The 21891-nt window shown below is 44.2% G+C and overlaps 2 protein-coding genes across 10 annotated transcripts in view; one reads left to right on the top strand and one right to left on the bottom strand.

The window, feature by feature from the left end:
• rapgef6 (Rap guanine nucleotide exchange factor (GEF) 6) overlaps positions 1-21891 on the top strand; it is a 336552-nt gene that overhangs the window by 205812 nt on the left and 108849 nt on the right. The window lies entirely within an intron of this gene.
• fstl4 (follistatin-like 4) overlaps positions 1-21891 on the bottom strand; it is a 58284-nt gene that overhangs the window by 23044 nt on the left and 13349 nt on the right. Inside the window, exons 2-3 of the mRNA XM_068735028.1 lie at positions 6297-6463; positions 2011-2131 (exon numbers count right to left, since the gene is read on the bottom strand). Coding sequence (XP_068591129.1) covers positions 2011-2131; positions 6297-6463 — 288 coding nt within the window. The remainder of the gene's footprint in view (positions 1-2010; positions 2132-6296; positions 6464-21891) is intronic.

Genomic DNA, 21891 nt, shown 5'->3' with positions numbered 1-21891 from the left:
CCTACCGCCTCCTCCGGGGAGAAGACAGCAAACGAACGTGGAGGAATCGAGAAAGAGGGGGGGGGGGATGAAATATGAGGTAATAGTTTACAGGAACAGGTAAGATGTCGTTTTTCTGGTTTTGCTGCAGGGCACCTTGAAAGTGACGCCAACATCTTGACAGCTCCTAGTTTTAATCACCTCACGACCTTCTTACAACCTTTCAATTGTACTTTTTACTCCAGATTCAGTTGTGGGTTGTATCTCAGATTAAGGTTTAACATTAAAATTGTTCTGACTTTATAGAATGGAATGCATTGAGATTTAAGAAACATTTTCCCTGTAAACTTTTCAGATGGTTTCATAAGTATTTAGAGGCGACAAAGTTGTCTGTACGACAACTTTGCCTTTTCTTCTCCCCTCTCCCATTAATCATCTCGAGACCACAGATTAAGAACCCCTTTTTTAAAAATGATTATTTCATCGTAGTAATTCTCTGTATCGGCTGAAAATAATCCAAATGGTGCGTACCTTCATAACGCCATAGAGAGAGCACTACATGCGTTTTTCCCTTTAGTAACACAACACAATGATGACCGTCCACTTAGTTTAATGTGGCGCTTGGCTCCCTTCCCATTCCACCAGAACCTCGCCTCGTCCTACCTCGCATCGGAGAACCTTGAAACGCGAACGTTCAGTAATGTTCCTCGCGCTAAGGACCCGACACACTGTCTCCGTGACTTCACTCGCCCCCTTCAGTTCAAGGCCTAAGATCGAGCCTCTCGGAACAAACAAACACAGCTCAATCATTCCCATTGTCTCTCTTTAAAGAGACGCAATTGAATGCGTTTTCGTCCTCCTTTGAGACAAAAGTACAAAGACTTGGGAAGCTGTGTCTTTGATTTGGCTTTACTGAGAGACATGCATAGCAATAACCCTCAAGTCTTAAGATAGAGGAGAGGAAGGCCCTCATCCGGATGATTAATACGAGCTTTGATAAGTTTAGCCTGCCAGAATCAGTGCGAGAGTAGTTCTCAGGTGTGTTTTATCTTAAGTAGCTTCTCTCCGATGCAGAGAATCACGTCTTTACACTAAAGCATGGCTTCATTACAGAGGAACACCTACAGTACGTATAATAGACTGGAGGTGTAACAAGTGCTGAAGCGATTAATCCATTGGCGGTTCAACAGAAAATAAATCTGCGACCATTTTGAGAATGAAATCATCATTGTTCAAGCTAAAAAATGCCCAAATATCACTGCTTCAATGTCTTGAAATGAATTTGATAGGATGCTGTTCTTCATAACATATGATAAGAAACTACAAATCAAGACTTTTTAAAAGACATCTCAATATAATGTTCATTCATCACTTTTATTCTGACATTTTTTTAGACAAACATGAATGAAGAAAATATTGGGCGGATTAATCAGTAATTAACAAATTAATAAAATTCACAATCAACACTAATAATCTTTAAGTTCAGCTAGAACACAATATTGTTTCTGTTACTACAAAATGTTGGTTTCATTCGACCCGGATGTTCGGTGTTTACGTTCATAATGATAATTTTTGGGGGAGTGGCTTTGGAGGGGGGCCTGAAGGGACGGTCAGTGTTGCCGACTTGGAGACTTTTTTTTTTTTTTACATTTAGCAACTTTTGGAGCTAGTGCTGCTAGCTACTTTCTTTTCTTTTTTTTAAATAGTTGTCAACGCTGGGCTGTGTTTTTCCGATGGACCATTTCAAAAATCCGGCGTACTCTTCGTGTGCGCTAGAACACGTCACCTGGAAGGTATGTGGAAAGATTGTGTAGTAGCTCAGCTAACCACATATGACCATGTTGCACTCAATAAATCCACGGTGTGCTTTTTGTTTCCAGACATTCCAATCAACAGAATGTTGCCTTAGTTGCCTTCGAGACAGACACAAGTAAGTAGGTGAGGCAACAGCAAACGTCTCCACAGAGCAGCACAGACACAACTGAAGCATTCCGTCCACCACTGTAAAGTAAGAAACGAGCCACTACTGACCATTCACCTGCAGCACATGCGTCTGATAGAGGTCTTCGTAGCCGTAGGCATGGCAACTGTAGTTCCCCATGTGGATGGTTGTCACCTTGGTGATGTACAGGGAGCCGTCGTCCCCAAAGTCCTGTAACACGGGAAAGAGATGGAAGAAGGAAATGAAGTAAAGAAGGGCACGAGGACAGAAGGGAGGGAGGGAACGAGAGGTGTTAGGGGAGGGAATGTGGCGCACGGAAGAGCCACGGGGAGCGAGGGAGAAGTGAAGGTAGCTTGATAGAATACTTAAGGATGCTTGGAGAAAAAAAAAAAAAGAGGAGGCACACAACAGCGGGGAGTGATGGGAGAAGACAAGAGAGGGAAAGAAAAGAGTGATGCGAAAGGGAAGCGAGACCATGAATCAATGGTTTCCCCCGTTGAGCCGAAGCAGGCGTTGGGGAATTTGAGCCTCCTCTCTTCCCCCCCTCATCACGCTGCCTCAGCCTGATAAATGGCAAGGGTTAAAAATATAAAGCCCATTAGGTTGATGAATGGAGCTGGTTGTTGTTGGTGCAGCGTGTGGCAGTCACCGGGGGGGGGGGGGGGGGAGTGAGAGGGGGGTTCCAGCCACAGCTTATGGCGGATTAAGGCATTAAATAGTTTCGCTGTCCCGACCAAGTGGCGGAGCAGATGTCCCGGTGCAGCTCCGTCGTGACGCGAACGTCTGCTTTCGTTCTGACGGCTCTGGGAGTTTAATGCGACCCGACAGAGGGTCGCTCCGTGACAGGAAGATGTGGAAGGACTTTTTCTCGTAAAAAAAAAAAAGAAAAAAAAAGGCAGCCTTTAAAGTTCAGAATTTACGATTAAGGTTGAGGGATACAACTACACCGGCGAGGGCAATTAAAAGTGAATTGGGGCCATTTGGGCTAAAAAGTATGAGTTTAATAGAACTGGCGGGTTATGCAGAGTGTGCTTTAGTTTGAAAAGCGTGTCTCTTAGTTGTGGTTCCTGTGAGAATAGAGGCATTCAGCGGGGTTGTCTCCTGAACGGCGATTATTCGTATCATCAATCGAGGTGCCCCCGATCCTCCGACTTTATGCGAACGAACTAACTTCAAACCAATGAAGCGCCTCTGTTATTGGAACAGAGGTAGTAGGGGGCTGGGCTACGTGTGGAGAACATTCAAATCATCACAACACCTTTGGAACCAAATAACGATATTGTACGGTTGACCATTGGTGCTTTCACACATTCGTTTCATGAATGATCACCAGTAAAGTGGTTGTAATGACTAAGTGGATCTAAAATAAAACTCAAATTAGTTCAGAAAATGACATCACTTTACCGTAATGCAGCCCGTAAAAAAACGACGGTTAACAACTGTAAAAGACGTGGTCGGCTTAGCACATCCAAGCTTTTCAAAGCCTTCACATTCTTCACGCTCATCAGATTTGGATCTTGGACTCCATGGTAAATAAATGATATATTATCATTATGCATTGTGCATTTGACTGTAGCGTTACGGATAATAAAGTACATCTCGTCATTCTGAACAGGTGTATTGATGAAGAACCAAATTTGGCCACAAATTGGGAACATGTCTATTTGGGGACAGATAGAATTGCCAAGTTTGAAGAGTATTAAGAATAGTGGATGCAAATGGGAGCTGTCGGTCTGCTGCACATGATTAAAATGTACTGAAGGTCTTAGAAGAGAAAATGACAGGCTTCTTATTTCGTTCAGGTTAAATGATATGCTTTTATATTGTAAAACCAGCAGTGGAAGAATTATACGTGGTTGTGGCCATGTTGCTTCATTCAAATAAATGAAATTAAAGTCATTCATTGACATTTTGGATTTTCAGATTCAGCACTTAATCAATGTCTGTTTTGAGCTATTCTCAAATATAGTAATCATTATTGCTTTTTTTTCACGATGCCGATGCAATAACAAGTGAACAGCCACGTTCACTTTGTGTTTACCAAACGGCATCCAATGCACATGCAAATAAAAGTGCAGTAATTGTTTTTTTTTTTTTTAATGAAAGAAATATACATAATTCATTTAATTTGTGTAAAAATTTGTTTTCATGTCGCTGCTGTGTGTGTGTGTGTGTGTGTGTGTGTGTGTGTGTGTGTGTGTGTGTGTGTGTGTGTGTCTGTAGCACAGCCCAGAGTCCTTTTGCTCTCAAGCAATCAAACGTGGAGGAACAGGTCTGAACCCTTCAAAACACACCGAAGAGGAAGGTGGGCAGAGGGGGGGGGGGGGGGGGGGGGGGGGGGGCTACGAGAGAGCCGACGAATGAGACCCACTGTGACGGAGGCTCGGCTCTCAGGTTTAAGGGTTACTTGTGTACGCCGTGCAGAAAGACTTCCATCACTGTCCAATGAACAAAGAGCCCCGTTTTCATTCAAAACCGTTCAATAGAGGAAGAAGGAGGATTGAAAGGACTTCGACAGGAAAGCTAGACACCCCCCCCCCCCCCCCCCCCCCCCCCCCCCTCCTCTCAGCCCCGACGCCGCATTGACCTGCATTGTTTAAAGTCGACTGGCTGCAAAACAAAAATAAAAACACAATAAAGTCAACTTTTCGGCCTTATTTTGCAGATTTTTCTTTTTGTCCAACAGATGAGGGTTTCATCGATTTTTCCCTGTGCAATGTAAGGTTTAATGAAAAGCTGTCAAATAGCCATTTGAAGGAATTATGTATAATTTTTGCTGACTGCTCGACTTCCCTGTTAAGTTACCTACATATAGATAAATCATTCATGTGCTATTGATCCCGCGCATCATATTAACTTATATAATATAAGCTTAAGACAAATTATTCATGCACTGTATACGTATAAATGGCATTTGCATTAACATCTTTCTTGAATTAAACTTTTAATGCATCCATATGAATTGGGAAATGAACTACCTACTAGGATATTGGATTTTTATGGACTTTGGGTAATTTATTCGGACGTCTACATTCTTATGAGGTAACGTCTTATTTATCTTTCATTTAGACAGGAATTACACTATATTACAAAACCTTATGCATAAGAGAAAGCTGTTATAATTGGCTGAATTGACCAACTAGACACATCGAATTGATATATCATCCAGGCGGTAACCTTGTGCTTTAAACTTGCATTCTCTCTAGTGTCCACCAGGGGGCGACTCCTCTGGTTGTATAGAAGTCTAGTCTAAAATGACTCTACTTCTCTCTTGATTTATTCCCTAAGTAAACATTGTAAACATGAGTTTATGGTCTCAATCTCTAGTTTACAGTCTTCTTCAATACAGCATGATGTTCATTTAGTACATTATGGTCCATTTAGAGTCAAACAGACCATAAAGCAGGGGATGCTTTAGGGGCGGGGCTTACTGTGATTGACAGGTCGCTACCACGGCGTTGCAAGTTGTCCGTGTATGTCTTACAAATGTAACCCTTTCACAGTGTGTTCTCAGTACACGACAGTTAATGGGAACATGTTGTCTTGTTCGGCGTTCGGTTGTATTTAGCTCCACCCTCTCTTGACCTTTCTGGTTGCAAGAAACCAAGATGTCGACGGCCAAAATGCTGAACTCGAAGCAATAAAATGACAAACCAATGAGTGACGTCACGACTACGTCCACTTCTAATATACAGTCTGTGGATTCATCTTTCCTTTGCCTGAAACAGGAAGTCAAACCCAGACGGAGCTCCTCTCTCCCTCTTCCGCTCGGATCGCTTTGCTCCGTGGAAACTCATTATGCACGGTCAGCGGCCTGACGGACCTCAGGCGCCATCGCCTTTCCTCAAAGTCTCCACCTTTACACCTAAACACTGTTTATCGACTCATCATCGCAGCGGAACCAACTGGGCCTCTCATTAACATGCAATTAGCGAATTGTGATCCGGTTGGCGGCGAGGGCGAAAGCAAGGCCAGCGCCGCGCTGTCACCTGTGCAGACGCGTCTAAACGGGAGCGCGGCCGCACAGTTCACTAAGCAACGAGCGAGCTTTAATGCCTCGGTTTCATGAAGAGAGCCGGGGGAGTAAAGCTTCTCCTGTATTCCCTTAGCTTGAAATAGTTTTTCCCCGTTTCTATTTTCCTGCCACACTTCCTTCCTCGTGTGCCGTCTTGAATTCGAGGGTTCTCCCTAGTCCATAAAGATCAGCGCGGACCACGGGGACCAAGATTTATGCCGTATGTGGTCTGTTGGAGAAGCAAACTGGATGATTGTTTTGTGCGCGGTATGCCCTCGCTATCATCTCCAGTGCCTCTATCCCCAACAGTGATGAAGTACAGCATCGACCACGGTGAAGAAAACGACCACATGCACTCACGTTGATGTCCTCCAGGTCCAAGAAGTTCAGTATGATGCCGTTCCTCTTCCAGATGATCGGCGGACGCAGTGTCCCCTGGATGGCGCAGGTGAGGACGGCGCTGAGGCCCACTGTCACTGTGGAGACGCTGATCAACTGGTCCTCCGCCAGGCTCAGCTGGACCACCTCTGTTAGAGAGGAGAGCATGAAGGGCCGTGATCGTTGTTGGAGAGTTGGAGAGAGAGAGAGAGAGAGAGAGAGAGAGAGAGAGAGAGAGAGAGAGAACGGACGGCAGAGAGGCAAATAACAGATGATAGTAAGAAGAAAAGAAGGATGAAAAGATGGAGAAAGAAGGGGAGGAAAAAATCACAAATCAGAACGCGTGTGCTGATGTAGGGGAACTGTAGCCAAGCCGCGAGCATCCATCTGATTATTAGTGGACCAGCGAGGACAAACAGCTGTCCAGGAGTGAAGGATATTCAGTATGAAAGAAGAGCACGTGTCAGAGGACACACAGCTAGCCAAATATCATTCTTCTCATTAAGGGAGATTTATGTTCATTGAAATGGCCATCCAATTCAATTCACCTTTACGGCAAATTAAGAATTATTCTTCAATGGTTCCCCTTGGCGCCATAAACAGTGACTGTCGCCAAGCCCGTGCGGCCAAGCCCGAAATCTACAGTCACAGTCTGGAAACTTTCTCATCTACTGGACATTTTTCTCGTCGTCAGATTAAAATGACACCGTGCTCAATGTTTAAACTAGACATGAGACAAGTGTCTTTGCAGCAAATTGAGCTACGCAATATATTCAGTATGAGCACTTTATTATCACTGTTAAATCTATCTCATTACCTTTGCATTGCATAACAACGCCACCAAAAAATGTGCGTACGATCGGGAGTGGAGCACAAACATGTGAGATATTGTGCGGATGTGGAGTTCAGTGTGCGTGTGATGGGGACAGGATATACTTGTCTCAATAAACGGAGAGACACTGACGCCTGATAGAAATCTAAATGGAGCCATCAACACCGAGCACATCTAAAGAGCGCCTCTACTTGACGGATACTTCAGTATCAGCTGCCCTTGTTGCATGACTTTTGAGCAATTCTAAGATCTAATTAGAGCAACAACAAACTAGAATTAGTCTCGTGGTTGTATGCCTCTCCGCATCCTGTCCACTTCATCGTTCATCCTAAATTAATGGTCATAATTAGCATATGAATCATTGAGTTATGGCCAAAACCCCCCCCAAAAAAACGTGTTTTGCAAGGTCCACCAATTTTGACCGACCACTTTGAATCCGTCCATCCCAGAGTCCAGGTGGACGTTTAGGCCAAATTTGACAAGATTCCCCCTCCAACGGTTCCTGAGGTATCACGTTCACGACGATGGACCGGATGGACGAATGCACGAATGGACCGGCAACCACGACGGTCGAGAGAGAGAGAGAGAGAGCAAATCTAGGGTATGTAAATCCGTCATTAGTTTTTCGATAATAAAAATGCTGCGATTTACGAAGTTAATGCTAATCCATTCAGCACACAAAGAGCAACGCAGACAAATGAAGCTCTAGCGTACGTTCAAACAGGAAGACTGTACTCTCGCATGCTTAAGCCCGTAGCTTATTTCCCATGCATCTGCCAATCACTCCTCACGCTCCTCATCATGTTGATCACGAGATCAGCTGGTCTCCTCTATCCAATAGCACAACGACGCAATTACTATCGTCGGCCTATCGTCCCGCCGCTGTCTCTCTTTGAATACGATCGTCTCTCTACCTTCCGTACGTTCATGCTGCTGTCACGCATCCCTCCACCTCCCCATCTCCGCCCCGTCTTCGTCAGATTCATCAACTCATCATTCTATCAGCCCTCATCATCACCGGTGTCTGGACTCCACGAGGGGGATTTATCTCGCTGCTGCTCAGGGCAGATGCCCCACTCCATTACAAATCTCCCTGTAGAGTCCAAGCGCCAAAGACTCCGAAGACTATATCATCACATTTCATTTGTTCACAAGAAACAATTATCTTTTCTTTATCTCACTTGTCTCTCCTGGTGGAAATTAAGTTCGGTGAGGAATTCCCTGAGAAACCTGAATACGAGCAAAAACCACGTCTATTTGTGTCGAATCAATAACATTCCACCATTTACTGAAGCAACATTTAAATGGATAATCTCATGTATGTAATTTAAAATAATTGAATATATTGTTAAGAATGATATGCATACCACATTTCTTGCCTTTTCAACTCAATCAGCTGATTTGGGTGTTCCTGCCATTCCAGCAGAACTAATCTTATTTTGCCACAAACTCTATCAACCATCATCTTGTTACTGTCGGACTTAACAACCGTCCTTCCACAGCAGGGGTTGTTTATTCCTTTCAGCTCCCATAATTAGCAAAAAGCAGTGCCAAGCATGGCATCTGTCCAAAATCTGGAGCTGGTCTCAGATCACAAATGAAGTGTCGGAGTCGCTTCAGACTACGCTACACTGACTCTGCTGATTGTATGTTTGATGGAGTCAACGTGAACGTTCCACCCCCACGTTTGTGCTGAGTCACCTGACTCGTGCTTCCTCTCTAGGCACCGCAAACTCTATCAAATCTAAGCCTATAATGGAGGCACAAACCTACATGAAGGGACAGATCTAAACATAAACATCGTCCTTTAAGACCTGCAATTGGTGATTTACCAACAGTTATGAAGCCGGCATCGCAACAAAGTTCCGTCTCAACGCCCACATGGAACGATATTTCATCGTCCGAACACACTTCAAGTAGAAGCCTAACAGACTTTGAAATGTTTTGTGGGGGAACTTCCTGTCCAGATATACAGGCTTTGACGAACGCTGTTGTAACAGACCCCTGGCTATAGCTGTCCGTTCCACACAGCTCTCCAGGTGATAGATATATCCGGGTTGACAGCTCGGTCTGTCAAGAGATATTTCAGAAGGCCTTGGGTACAGTGCGCTGCCAGCTCCAACAAAGTTATGAATCAGCAGGGCAGTAATTTGGGAGGCAGAACAGGCTTCGAGTGCCATGTGGACGGATGAGGGATGACGCGCATTGATCTGACATGGCTTGGAGGGGTGGTTCCAGGGTGGTACTGTGCATTTCAACAAGACCACGTTCTCACGTTGAAATGAATACAGTGCAACGGAAGTAAGACGTGCGGTTTGCTGTGTCTCTCTGTAGCGGTCGACCGTTCAAATGGACATCTAGTACGACTTGATTGCGTTTAAAAAGGTATAAGAGTAGGTTACGCGGTAGACACAAAAGTTGGCAGGCAATGACTGTCTCTTCACAGTTCAGTCAGAGCAAGAGTATAAACTGTTATTAATAAAGCTTGGCAGGTAAAAGACTGGCTAGTGTGAAAAATGGGGCTGCTTTTGCCACGGTGAAGTTGGGATTTGAGTCATTGAATCAAAGTCAATTCCAAGTCAAATAACCGCTTCTAAAAAGAGCGAAAATAGGTTGCTCTAAACCGTATGAGTCATCTCGAGGCGTCTCTGTACCTTCTAGGGGTGACTCACATATATATAGTTTTGAAATATTGACTGGAGAGTTTCAGATAGCGCTGTGTTTATCTGATTTAGGACTGAATACCTTCATGACAGCGGTGAAAAAGACTTTCAGCTCACAGCCACATCGCAGGGCTGGATCACTGCCGTCTACCTACCAAATCAAATGTTCCATCAATCCAAAATGGGCAGCTGTGTTTGAATATGTCCAGCAACAGCCTGCCAACCCTTCCTATATTTGGTCAGTCTAAACTTTCAAACGTTCCGCTGATGTATTAGTGCTCACTTTTAACGTTTGGCCGAAAAGGCCACGAGAAAAAACCCCAACAACAACAAATAAATTTACCTTCGTTAAAGATGGAACAGAAATTAATCCTGACTCCAAGAAAACTCACTGAGGCTACAGTTATGAGACCAAGAAAACAGCCTTTTTATATGGTGAAAAATGGGAGCGTAAGCAAGAAAAAGGTGTTGATTGCACTGTTTTTTTTTTATTTTAAACATTAACATTTTCTTGTCATCCAATTAAAAACAGCCATCTGTTTATTGCAGGTCGGCCTCAAGTGTGAACGCTAATGAAAATAATCACTATTCAACGTACACCGTACGTAGAACACCGCAGAACTACCCCGGAAGTAATTGATCAGCTGATAGAGGGGTCTTTGAAAACACAAGCAGATGCCCGGGTTGTTGGCTCCTGTTACCTAACCTACCGTACCTCTGCCAGTAAGATACTTGGGTTTTGGTACCAAAACCGTAGAAATAAAAATAAATAGTGCACGTGCAAAGTTACCGTTGGATTCTTGACACGTGCCACCAGCCGATGTTGTTGGTGCGAACGTGCTCGTGTTAGTGAATCACAATCGTTCTCAAACTGACGGGCTCGTGCATACGAGTTGCAAACCCAACTAATTCTCTCTCTAAGGAAAATGTGTTCGCCTCGAGGTTGATCGAGGAGAAAGCGGCCAAGTAGTTGTGAAAGAGGGAAGCATATCCCCTAAAGCAACAACAAAAAAAAAAAGAAGGTATTGTTCTCAAGGGATGATGATAAAAAAATAGTTAAAGAAAAGAAGCTTGGGCCGCGATGATATTACATATGATGGGAAGAAAAAGAAGGAAACAAGTGGAGGAGGGGGACAAGGACCAACGGATCTTTCAGACTCGACGCAATCACTTTTCCAGATTTATGTTTTTGAATCTTTATCATTTTTACACAGTTTGGATCTTATTGTGACACGTTTGCCTTTTGTCTGACAGTTCTGTATTATTTTACAGGAGACAGAAATGTAACCGAGACCACTGACATTGTTTAGGCCAGAGTGGTCTTCAACAGGGGGTCCGCGACCCCTAGGGGGTCAGCGGAGTTACTGCAGGGGGTCCGCGAAATTTTTGGTTGATTAGACAATTTATTTATTTTTTTTCCCCCAAACATGAATCTGTCCATTATTTTAATAGTTCCGTATTGTATGCAAGATAACAGGTATGTTCATGCACGGTAGTGGCACTAATAGGCCATCACTAATTTTAGTTTCCACATTTATGTTTAAAATAAAAACGTCAATTTCAATATATTGTATGCATGATTATCATACAAGGTGTGTTCATAAATGTCAGTGGCACTCACTGTACGTTGCACACGTTTAAAATAAAAACATGAATATATGAACCTGTGTATTATTTGAATAGCTTAGTATTGAATGCACAATAACAAGGTGTGTTTATACACGGCACTATAGGCCCAGTTTAATATAAAACACAATTTTATACAATATACTGTATGTAGGAGGGGGTCCCTGCTCCATCTCTCTATCAGTTTGGGGATGACCCCCCCCCCCTGGTCTAGAAGAATAAGTGAGCCTATAACTTTTAAAATGCATCAGTGTTGATTCTTGTCTCAACACAAACACGCCAAAAGAGGAACCTGCCTCCATGAAATACTGATACAAACGATCACTGAACAAATAGAGACGCTTTTTGTCCGTTCAAACATCCTCCCATCGTCTTTCTCAGATGACCCAGACAAGTTGCATATCCACAGGCGGCTCCTGCTCTACCCCGGCTGCCTGGATGAGGTTGTCATGGCATTATCTAGTTAATGATTCCTACAGTCCCCCCCCCCCACCCTTTCCTGAAATAGCTCCAATGTGCAAGTTAGTAATTGACTTTCAGGGGAATTCAGGAGCTCCACTGATCGATCAGCCCTGCTAACTGAGCTATGGACGGGCTGACAGGGCCAACGGGGAGGTTTCAGCATCCAGCTCTGAACAGTACAGAGACGAAGAGGAGAAGGGAGGAAGGAGAGGGAGCAAAGACAAATATAAAAGAGAGAGAGAGAGAGATGTAAAGACATTAATGAAATAAAAAGGAGCTTGAGTGAAACAAGTGCGAGGAGAAAGAAAAGAACAAAAGGATAAATAATAGAGCTGAAATGCGAGAGAAAAACAACGTGACGGAGGATGAATGAACGAAAGACGTGCCGAAAGACTCGGCCGAGGCGACGCAAGAGAGGGAGTAAAAAAATGTGTGAGCGTGTGAGACGGCGAGAGGGACGAATTTGATGCAGAGCACGCAGCAGATCTCCCAGGGAATAACTAATGTGGCGAGCTTGAGACTGCAGTTGAGAGAGTTGTCCCTTTCCACTTTTATGAGACCAGCCCCCTCGTGAGCTGGAGTAAGACATCAAGCCGCAAAGCAGAGGAGCAGAACACCATGACTTCTTCTTCTTTTTTTTTTTTTATTTTAAAGCGTAGGACGGATAACATCCTGACTAGAGCAGAGAGGTAGTGTGTGTGTGTGTGTGTGTGTGTGTGTGTGTGGGGGGGGGGGAAAGAAAGACAGATGGAAAGGGTTGAAGGTAAATGAGTGGGATGTGAGGAGGCAGGAAAACAAGCTGACAGTCGTCCGTTGAGCATCAACAGAGTTGCTGATTTGTGGGTCAAACAATCAAGCATCCAGCATGCTTCATTGAGGAACGGAGACATTCAGAAAACAGGAAATCATTGGATTCACTCTCCCTCTACAGGAGCGATAAGATAACGTATAATGTAATTGGTGCAAAATTAAATAAAACACTATGACAATAATCTTAGTGTAATTCTGCTTCCTCATCGACGACTAACGTCAAGACTCCTAGACGTAAATACTTTCTCCTCCAGTGGTTTAGCGGCCATGTTTTTCCAGAACAAAAATAATTAGGTTTCAGTCTGTCCCCCCCCCCCCCCCCCCCCCCCACAAAACAATCCAGTCTAGTCCAACTCAAACACGCCTCAGCAGCTCCACGCTTTGTGTACAGAATGAGCGTCTGCTGAGGATCGCTGTCTGCGCAGAGGCAGGTGGATTATAACATTTAGTTTGTGTGCTGCTTGTCGTATCTGTGCACACACGGAGACAGAAACGGTCGGAGTGGCGGGTCGAGAGCGAAACTGACAACGTTTACCAAATCTGCCCCAAAAAAAAAAAAAGAAGAAGAAGAAAAAAAAAAAAGGTGAACAGAAGCAGCGATAATGTGTTTTTCATCGATCTGCCCCAATTTACGAATTCTACCCCGTGACACCTTGGAGATGTCTCAAAAATACAACGTGAATTAGGAGGGTTGAAGCAAATAATTAGCTCAACAGAATTACGGCGGAAAAGATGCATTTTCATCACCATCTACATTTCACATTTAGCTGCTCCGTCTATTTTTCTGTAATTTTTTTTTTTTTTTTAATCAGTACTTCAATCTTGCATTGCTCTCATTAGAGCGGTGTCTGCCTGACGCTAACGCATTGTGTGTTTAACTTTCAGACGGTCGCATTACTAAACACGGCCCAAAGCAGTACAGCCTCCAGCTGTAGAAACCTCCCCATGAACCGGTCCCTGAGGATAAAACAGCACTTTGCATGTCAGGACACGTCCCGTCCCTCTCTCTCCTAAGATAACCCTCTCTGTCTCTCTGTCTCTCTCTCTCTGTCTCTCTGTCTCTCTCTCTCTGTCTTTTCACCGATTGATGTGTTGCGCTCACGTCGTGACACCGCCGTTAACTGTGATGGCATCCTTGGCACACTGAAGTCAGTGTTTGACTGACAGTGAAAACACATGTTTGGATTGATCATGAACTGCAGTCACCACCTCTGACAGAAAAAAAAAAAAAAAAAAGGTAGCCATCAAGGAAGAGCAGGTTATTCAGCATGAAAGCATCACCCTGCTTTATGGTCTGTTTGACTCTACATGGAGCATAATGTACTAAATGAACATCATGCTGTATTGAAGAAGACTGTAAACTAGAGATTGAGACCATAAACTCATGTTTACAATGTTTACTGAGGGAATAAATCAAGAGAGAAGTAGAGTCATTTCCTCACAGACTTCTTCATAGAAAGAGTGCAGGTTTAAGGCACTTCTGTAGGGTTAAAGCCTGCATGCGGCCCCACATTATAATAAGCAGTGGTGCTTCCCTCTTCATCTGTCGTATGCAAATATATGCACGGCACATTCGGATATTCATATTTGACCCTCGTGAAATAAAATATCCTCGTTGGGTTTTGTCAAGGTAAATTAAGATTCAGGCATTAATCACGAAGCTCATCTCTGAGTGGAAAGCAGCTGCTACAGTGAGTGGGCTTTATTAGCCTCCGTGTTCAGGATTCAGAGTAACTCCGTGCCGTTGACGCACTCGCACTCGGGTTAACCCTCGACCAAAGGCACGTTTTAACCGGCAACAAAATCAATTTTTCCTCATTGTTGCTACGCAACCACAAAAAAAAAAAAGTCATGACAACAGGCAATCTTAGACCACCGAGCAATGCAGCACAATAGCGGGCCGACACAGGCTCCTCGTCACAGAGTGCACTTTGCAATCACGGGGACACGTGTTGGCGTCCGTCGTCATCGTCTTCTTGTGTCAGGAACACTGTAATATACGGTGATGCAAAAAAAAAAAAAAATTGTAGGTTGCGCATCCAGGTGTGTATGTACTGTACATGCGCGCACACACACACACACACACACACACACACACACACACACACACACACACACACACACAAGTGTCCACCAAAAGAGCTGAAGGCTGAGGGAGGCAATAGGGACGACTTATTATCAATTTTAAGCTCAAGTTTCCTAAAGGAAGCTTTCGTGAGACACGGTGCCTTCAAGGACCGCCGGAAAGATTAAAAAAAAAAAAATCCGACAATGATGAATTTTTTACAGCTTCTGGCGACGACAAAACGGTGTAGTTTTTGACGATTGTTTAAAGACAACACGCTTTTCCATTTCAAAGGCTACAGGAAAACAAAGTCTTTCTATCTGAATCCTGAGACGCTCACGTCACACACGGTTTTATTTCTAACGCGGCTGATTCATACCGAGATTTGTAATCTCCCTTTGAAGAGCCACAACGCGACTACATGCGATGGTGTCCTCTCTGACTCGGCCTGCGTTTTTGCACGGCACGACGGGGACGCCGTGCCGAGAGCCCACGGTGTGCACAAGTGATCTCGGTGTGTCCCCCGTGCATTCGGTGCGAGGGCCCGCTCTCTGCAGGTGGGCTGCAGCTACAAAATACATCATCTGTGTTTCAAACACACCGACACGCTGAATTATTGTCATGTCGCATGCACCCTAATGGAACACGCACGTCCACTTTTTTTTTTCCCTCAGTCGATCAGCAACTCTGCACTCCCCGCCGCGGTTAATTCTGTGCACACACTGTATATCACCGCACATATTGTGCATACATACTGCTCATTTACCGCGTCTCGTGCGCACTCTTATCTATTGTGTACACACAAGCACTAATTCTCTCTGTCTCTCACCCACACACACACACACACACACACACAGAGAGAGAGAGAGATGAACTCGAGCTCTCTCTTTGAGAGTGCTGGGGTGGTGATTATTCACGGGAGGGAGATGGGGATGAGCAATCAGCGGCCAGCTCATTAATCACACTGGATGCGGACCCTTAATCTCCTCCACAGGTACAGAGGAATCCTCTGCTGCCGCTCTTCGTCGCTTCTCGTACTTCACTCTGCCTCCCGTCTCTTTTCCTCCCACCGTGTCATTTTTTTTTCCTTTCTGATGTTTTGTTTGCATCCTTGGCTATTTCACTCTGTCTTTGTCCTTCTCAGAGTCTCTCAGCCTCTATTTATTAATTTCTTTTTTTTTTTTTTTGTTATCTCCGTGACTCTCTGCCTGCCTGTCAGTCTTTCTTTCCGTCTCAGCCTTTTTTTTTTTTTTTTTCTTCCTCTCTCCCCGGTCTTAATCTGCTTCTCTCTCTCTCTCTCTCTCTTTTCCCTGTTCGTTCTACTTAAAGTGCCTCCTCGCCTGGCCGTCTCTTAACTTGCCGGCAAAGCCGCCGCGGTGGTTCTTCCCCTCTAGTGTGGCCCCCCCATAACTAGGCGGCACGCAAGCCTTGTTAGGATCATAAAAGAAGAAGAAAAAAAAAAAAACACAGAGCGAGCCAATTGGAAGAAGTGTATAGTAGGAGTGCGTGCAGGAGGAAGTATTTTAAAACGACGTGTTCCATGCTGTATTAATAAGGCGGCAGCAGCGGCAGTTTGACAGGCGATCTGGCTCTGCTCACTCTCCCTCTGAGGCTGCACGCAAAAATAAGGTTGAGAATATGCTTCACTTCGCAAACCAGGGATATCGGGGCCGATCGAGGCGTTGTTTAACTGGGTCGGTATTGGACACATTGAGCTATTGAGTCTGATCCGATCCATCTATTTCGGTGAGGACTGTACAAAACACGGACGTCGTCTCTGTTACTTCACCCACTTAAGAGCCAAAATGAAGCTCAAGGTGGGCGGCTCCCGCCGTCGCCATCTTGGCAGTGACGACGCAGCCTATATCCCTGCTAATCTAAAAAATGGGCAAAGAGGTGGAGCTCGGACGGAGGCGAGGTAGCGCCGAATGAAGCCTGGTTGCTGAAACACGCCCGACTAGCTAAGGCTGCCAAGCTAGCTAAGGCAGCCAAGCTAGCTAAGGCTGCCAAGCTAGCTAAGGTTGCCAAGCTAGCTAAGGCTGCCAAACTACGTTGACGCTAACCGGCTAACGTTAACCCTGTGGTTTTGTTGCTTCTGTTGTCAATTGAGAATGAGGCGCACCTCTTGTTTGACTGTCCTATCTACGAGGACATTCAGTAAAATGACTTCTATTATGTTGATTTCTTTTGGCTGGATGACTATGAAAAACTTGAGTTTTGCTTCATGAAAGGAACCTTTTTAGTAGCGGATTTTATTTGCCAGGCCAAGTAGAGAAGGCAGAATGTTTTGTTTAAGATCGAGCGGTGAAGTAACCTGTACCACGAAAATCTATCTATCTATCTATCTATCTATCTATCTATCTATCTATCTATCGATCTATCTATCCTTCCTGTTGTTGGGGTTGTGCTAAGGTGCTAACACATAAATAAAACAACACTAACGTTAGAATTCCACTCGACTTGTCATTCAATCAATCTATTTACTTTCACATGAAGTAGTACGAGGTAAAATAGATCTATCTGATTGGGACTCCGTATCGTCAGATACTCAATATTAACCAACTCAGATCTGATCAGGGGCAAAAAGAAACTCTGGATCCTTATTTGTGAGAAGAATAAGGGTTTTTATTGTTGGTTAGAAGTCGATAAGAAGCACTTGTGCTGTTCTGCCACTGAATTAAAATAATATTTTTAACTTCATGCTGAGTGCATGATGATTTGATAAAATTGCTACCTCTCGCTTTATGAAAAACAACTTCTATCGTTCCCCAGAACAGAACACAGCGCGACACGACGGACAGGTAAATTACACTCCTATCTTCTGGAAAATCACAGGTTTAAAAAGCAAACAACATTTTTTTTTTTTTTTTTTTTTTTTAAAAAGCCGTTGCAAACGCCTTATAAAGAAAAAGACTCCTGCCGTCCTCTACGATATGTGCCGCTCGAGATATCTCCCGCAGTCGTCCTGGAACTGCTGGCTTCTCTGGCTTTTTTTAAAAGGGAACAATTGTCTTCCCCCCCGAATTACTTAACGACCAATTTGGCAGGAGCAGGCTGCTGAAAACAAGAGTGCTTTTTTTTTTTTTCCCGAGGAGGGTGTTGCTGCTAAGCGCCTGAGCTCATTGCAAGGTGACAGTGAATTTAACAGAGGACGAGGCTCAATAATGAACCGGCATCAGTTGGGTAATGACGGGGCAGAGCACCCTTTACGGTGTCATTCCGTCCCTGAGGGCAGGAGAAATCTGTCGGGAAAATGAACAGATTAATTGTCTGTCTGGAGGGTTCGCACACATGTTTACCTTTAAGTGGTAGACCTCTAATCTCTGCAAAACGTCCATCTTGCCGCAATACATTCAGCGTCATTTTGCTGTCCTTCGTTTTAAAAATTGAATCACTGACCCTTTTCTGCAAAGTCCCTTCAATGCCAAGCCTGTGAAGCAGCCCATCATGAAAGGAAAGCTGCACCAATATTGGCTTCTAAGCAAGAGTCGCACAGCGAGAGATGTCTCCGCGACATTTCTAATATTTCTTGTGATATGACTCGTGAAGGTCAGGAGACACTGCGGTCCTCTTTTGCGTTCGCATCGGCCCGAGATGAAAGAGAGCTTTTTTCCCTGTGTCATTCTTAGAAAGATACAGCCTTTGCATCTCTAAATTCTCTGACGGTGTCTCTGTAAAAGAAATACATATCGGAATAAAACTAAATCAATCAAGCTTTGACTTTCGTTGTTAACTATGTTATCGTACGGTAACAAGCTTCAAACAAATCTGAGAAATCAATCTGACATCGAGCTTTTGGGCAAAGGTGTTGGAGCTCGTCGATGCTCCAAACTAATAAAGTTCATTATTTCACATGGAGGCGATGTACCCAGTTTGCTTTCTGAAAGTCTTCTCTATTAAACACTATGAATAGAAGTGTCTTGCATAACTTCAATGTCTGTTTCACGATCCATTTAAAAGCACACGGTCTGAAAAAAGAAGAAGAAGAAGAGTCAAAATGCAGCATTGACACGCAGCTTGGATATAAAATGTTATCTTCACACCCTCTGGTTTGATAAAACTGACATTTTAAGTCTCAAAGGCCAAAAAAAGTCGGCCTGCTCTGAGAGGCTTAATGGAAACGAGCTGACAGTGTGGCGCTAATCTCCCATACTTCATTTGGCCGGATGAGATCCAATTCATTACAGCCGTACTCTCATCTGATAGCAGCAGAAGATCTCTGACAATCTGGATAATCTTTCATCTTTATGGAAAGAAAAGACCCACCCCTCCTCCCTCCTCCCTCCCTCTCTCCTTCCCTCCCTCCCTCCCTCTCTCCCCAGCTATGCCTCCTACTGTAAACGGCGGAGGCTTTTTTTTCTGACGGCGTTTGCTAAGTGGTCTTTCTCATTTCAAAGCCCTCTCTCGGCCTCGGGGAGGAGGAGGGTGAGAGAGATTAGTGGCCTGCAGCAGAACTCTTGCACTGCAGGAGCCACAGCTCGACCTGACCTCAGGGTCAAGCCTCGACAGCAACAGAATGCACAATGAGACGTCCTGAGAGTCGCTTGTGTGTGTGTGTGTGTGTGTGGATGCGTACACACAGGACGCTGACACATGTACGAAACAACAATAGTCCGATTAGAGCTTCGGCACAGGTGAATAGAACGGCCAATCATTTTCTTTCACGGAGCTCTCGTCGGGGCTTTTTTATATCCCGGGAAAAAACAGTCCAGGGTTAAAGAGGTCAATGGACTCTTAGGTTCAGGCCGGTGAAGCGGTGAGAGCGAAACACTGGATTCTGTATCGTGAATTTGATTTGTTACGGTACGATTTTCTTCACAGAGAAAGCGAGAGGTCAGTGAAGCTAATGAGGACACATCTACAGAGAGGCATTGTTTCTCTTTCATTTGCTCACGAAACACAGAACTGGGGCAAAGTTATGCGCTCTGTCGTTCAATTTCCGGTGGTTCTTAAAAGAAAGAGTTCTACACACAATGCTGCTCATCCGTCCGGCGTCGGTACTGCAGCCAGGTCACTGAATAAAAGTAACCGTTTGTGCCATCAGTTAAAATACATTTTAAGAATATGAATATAATTCTAAGTGGGTCGCATGCATGTAAATTGCAGCTGAATTGCTTAGAAACACCTCTTCGGTTGCCACCGCTTCAAAAACACTCAAATGTGCTCCAGCTCCAGTGTATATACATATATATATATATATATACATATACATATATATATATACGTTCCTGTTACATGTTCACGCTCTCGGTATGAAATACCTTCTCGCCTTTCTTTTTACGTCGTGGTAAATTGTGGGCTGATTAATTAATTAGCAGAAGAGTGAACTAAAGCAGGCGTTGTTACGCGGCACCATTAAAACAACTCACAGGGTTTCTAAAAAGCTGCTGATGAGTTGATGAAGTTGATTAATTGCTCCATAATTTCCCCCGGAGTACTCCCTCTCCCTCCATCTCTCTCCCCACTCAGCAATGAATTATGGGAGAATAAAGTTTGTCTACAGTATGCATACACCACACTAGTAAATTATTATGGATCCTCCAAGCATGACAAGGGTTTTGAAAATAATTATGAAAGTTTCAGGCTAAATTCCTGCATGCTTTAATGATTAGACTACATTACGGCAGCGCGGATGCTGGAAGGTGGACCGTCGGCGTGACGTGAGAAAGACTTGGATTCGATCCCCCAACTGGACTCTTTTAATACGGATTTGACCTCGAGTTACATGTGACCTGTGTGTTGACAGAAGATAGTATATGCTAATGTTTGTCTCACGCTGGCTGTCTTTTTTTTTTTTTACCAAAAGGCGTATTTTCTGTCCAACAACTCTGCAATGCTGCAAAATGGTGACATGATAGAAGCTCGGCCGAGGCTGCTTCAGAGCTTTTTGTGCTTCGTGGTCCATTGTGAGACGTGAGCGACGAGGTGTTTGAGAAGGCCCGACACGTCTTCACTCTCTGGGCTCTTCTCTATGGTGTCTGGCCACAGGTTCTTTCTGCCTGAATGTGTGGGGTGAAAAAAAAAAAAAGAAATAAAAAGAAAAAGAGTCTTGCACCCAAAATGCCGCCGGCACAAAATGTACTAAAGAAGCAGCTTAGACCTTCGTCAGACAATAAACGAGGCGAACGAGAAAGATGCAGTCGGGCGTATAGGACATTTCATACAATCTTTGCCAAAAAAGAAATATGATCTCACAAAGCTGTTTGCGTTTACGGTGAAGGTACGCAGCAGTGTGTGAACCGGTAGGTCCGTTAGACGTTAGCCAACTAAATCAGCACTCGGCGGGGCCGGTCACAATAAAACAGACAATGGATGTTGTTTTTGAGAAAGTGTATCGTCACGGCAACCGCGCGAGGTCCTCGAGCACGGCAACCCAACGCATTAGGCAGATTTGCCGCAGCAGGGTGGGAGATTAGCCGCGGACAGACACGGAGATGCACGAGGTACACTCGTAGTGTCTGGCATAGAGTCACGGGCTGCAAAAGCTAATCTCAAAAGAGGTGTGTGAAGGCCGAGGCATTGGGAGGGTCTCTGTTTGCTTCTGGCCCTCAGATCGGTACCTAATATTAATTATGCACAAGACATCAAACTCTTGGAGTTTATGTTTAATAAGTTACCTCCACTGAAGGTCTTTAATATTCATTGTGTGTCTATCTTCCTGTATTGTAAAGCACGCTTTTTGGCATTTTCATGTATGAAAGGTGCTACGCAAATATTATGAACTATTATTTATTATTATATGATTAATGTCTCTTAGATGCATAGTTTGAGTTGTGCTTCCCCAAACCATTAGGTGTTTCATAGGTTCAATCAATCAAAACCAACTCATGTTATATTAAACAAGCGTAGTCATATTGTTGGGATAAACATGAGTCAATTAGACATTAGTTTAATAACCTTTTGTTCCACCTGCGCGTTCCTCTGGACATCGGTTTATAGGATGCTCGAGAGAGAGATGAATTATTTTGACCTGTTAATTATTAAATGTGCTCATATGTGAGATAATTGTGGGACATTTGCGTAAATAAAACCCTCAATGTGCGAAGGCAAAAAGCTGTAACAATTATCTCTGGAGTCCATCCGTCTGCCCTCACTGCATTATGATCACGTTCGAGTTAT

Source organism: Cebidichthys violaceus, unplaced genomic scaffold (genome assembly GCF_023349555.1).
Source record: "Cebidichthys violaceus isolate CVI_PGR_0920_01 unplaced genomic scaffold, fCebVio1.0.p SCAF_69, whole genome shotgun sequence".
Classification (NCBI taxonomy): Eukaryota; Metazoa; Chordata; class Actinopteri; order Perciformes; family Stichaeidae; genus Cebidichthys; species Cebidichthys violaceus.
The sequence above is the reverse complement of the archived record's forward strand: the minus strand, read 5'-3'. Positions and strand labels throughout refer to the sequence as shown.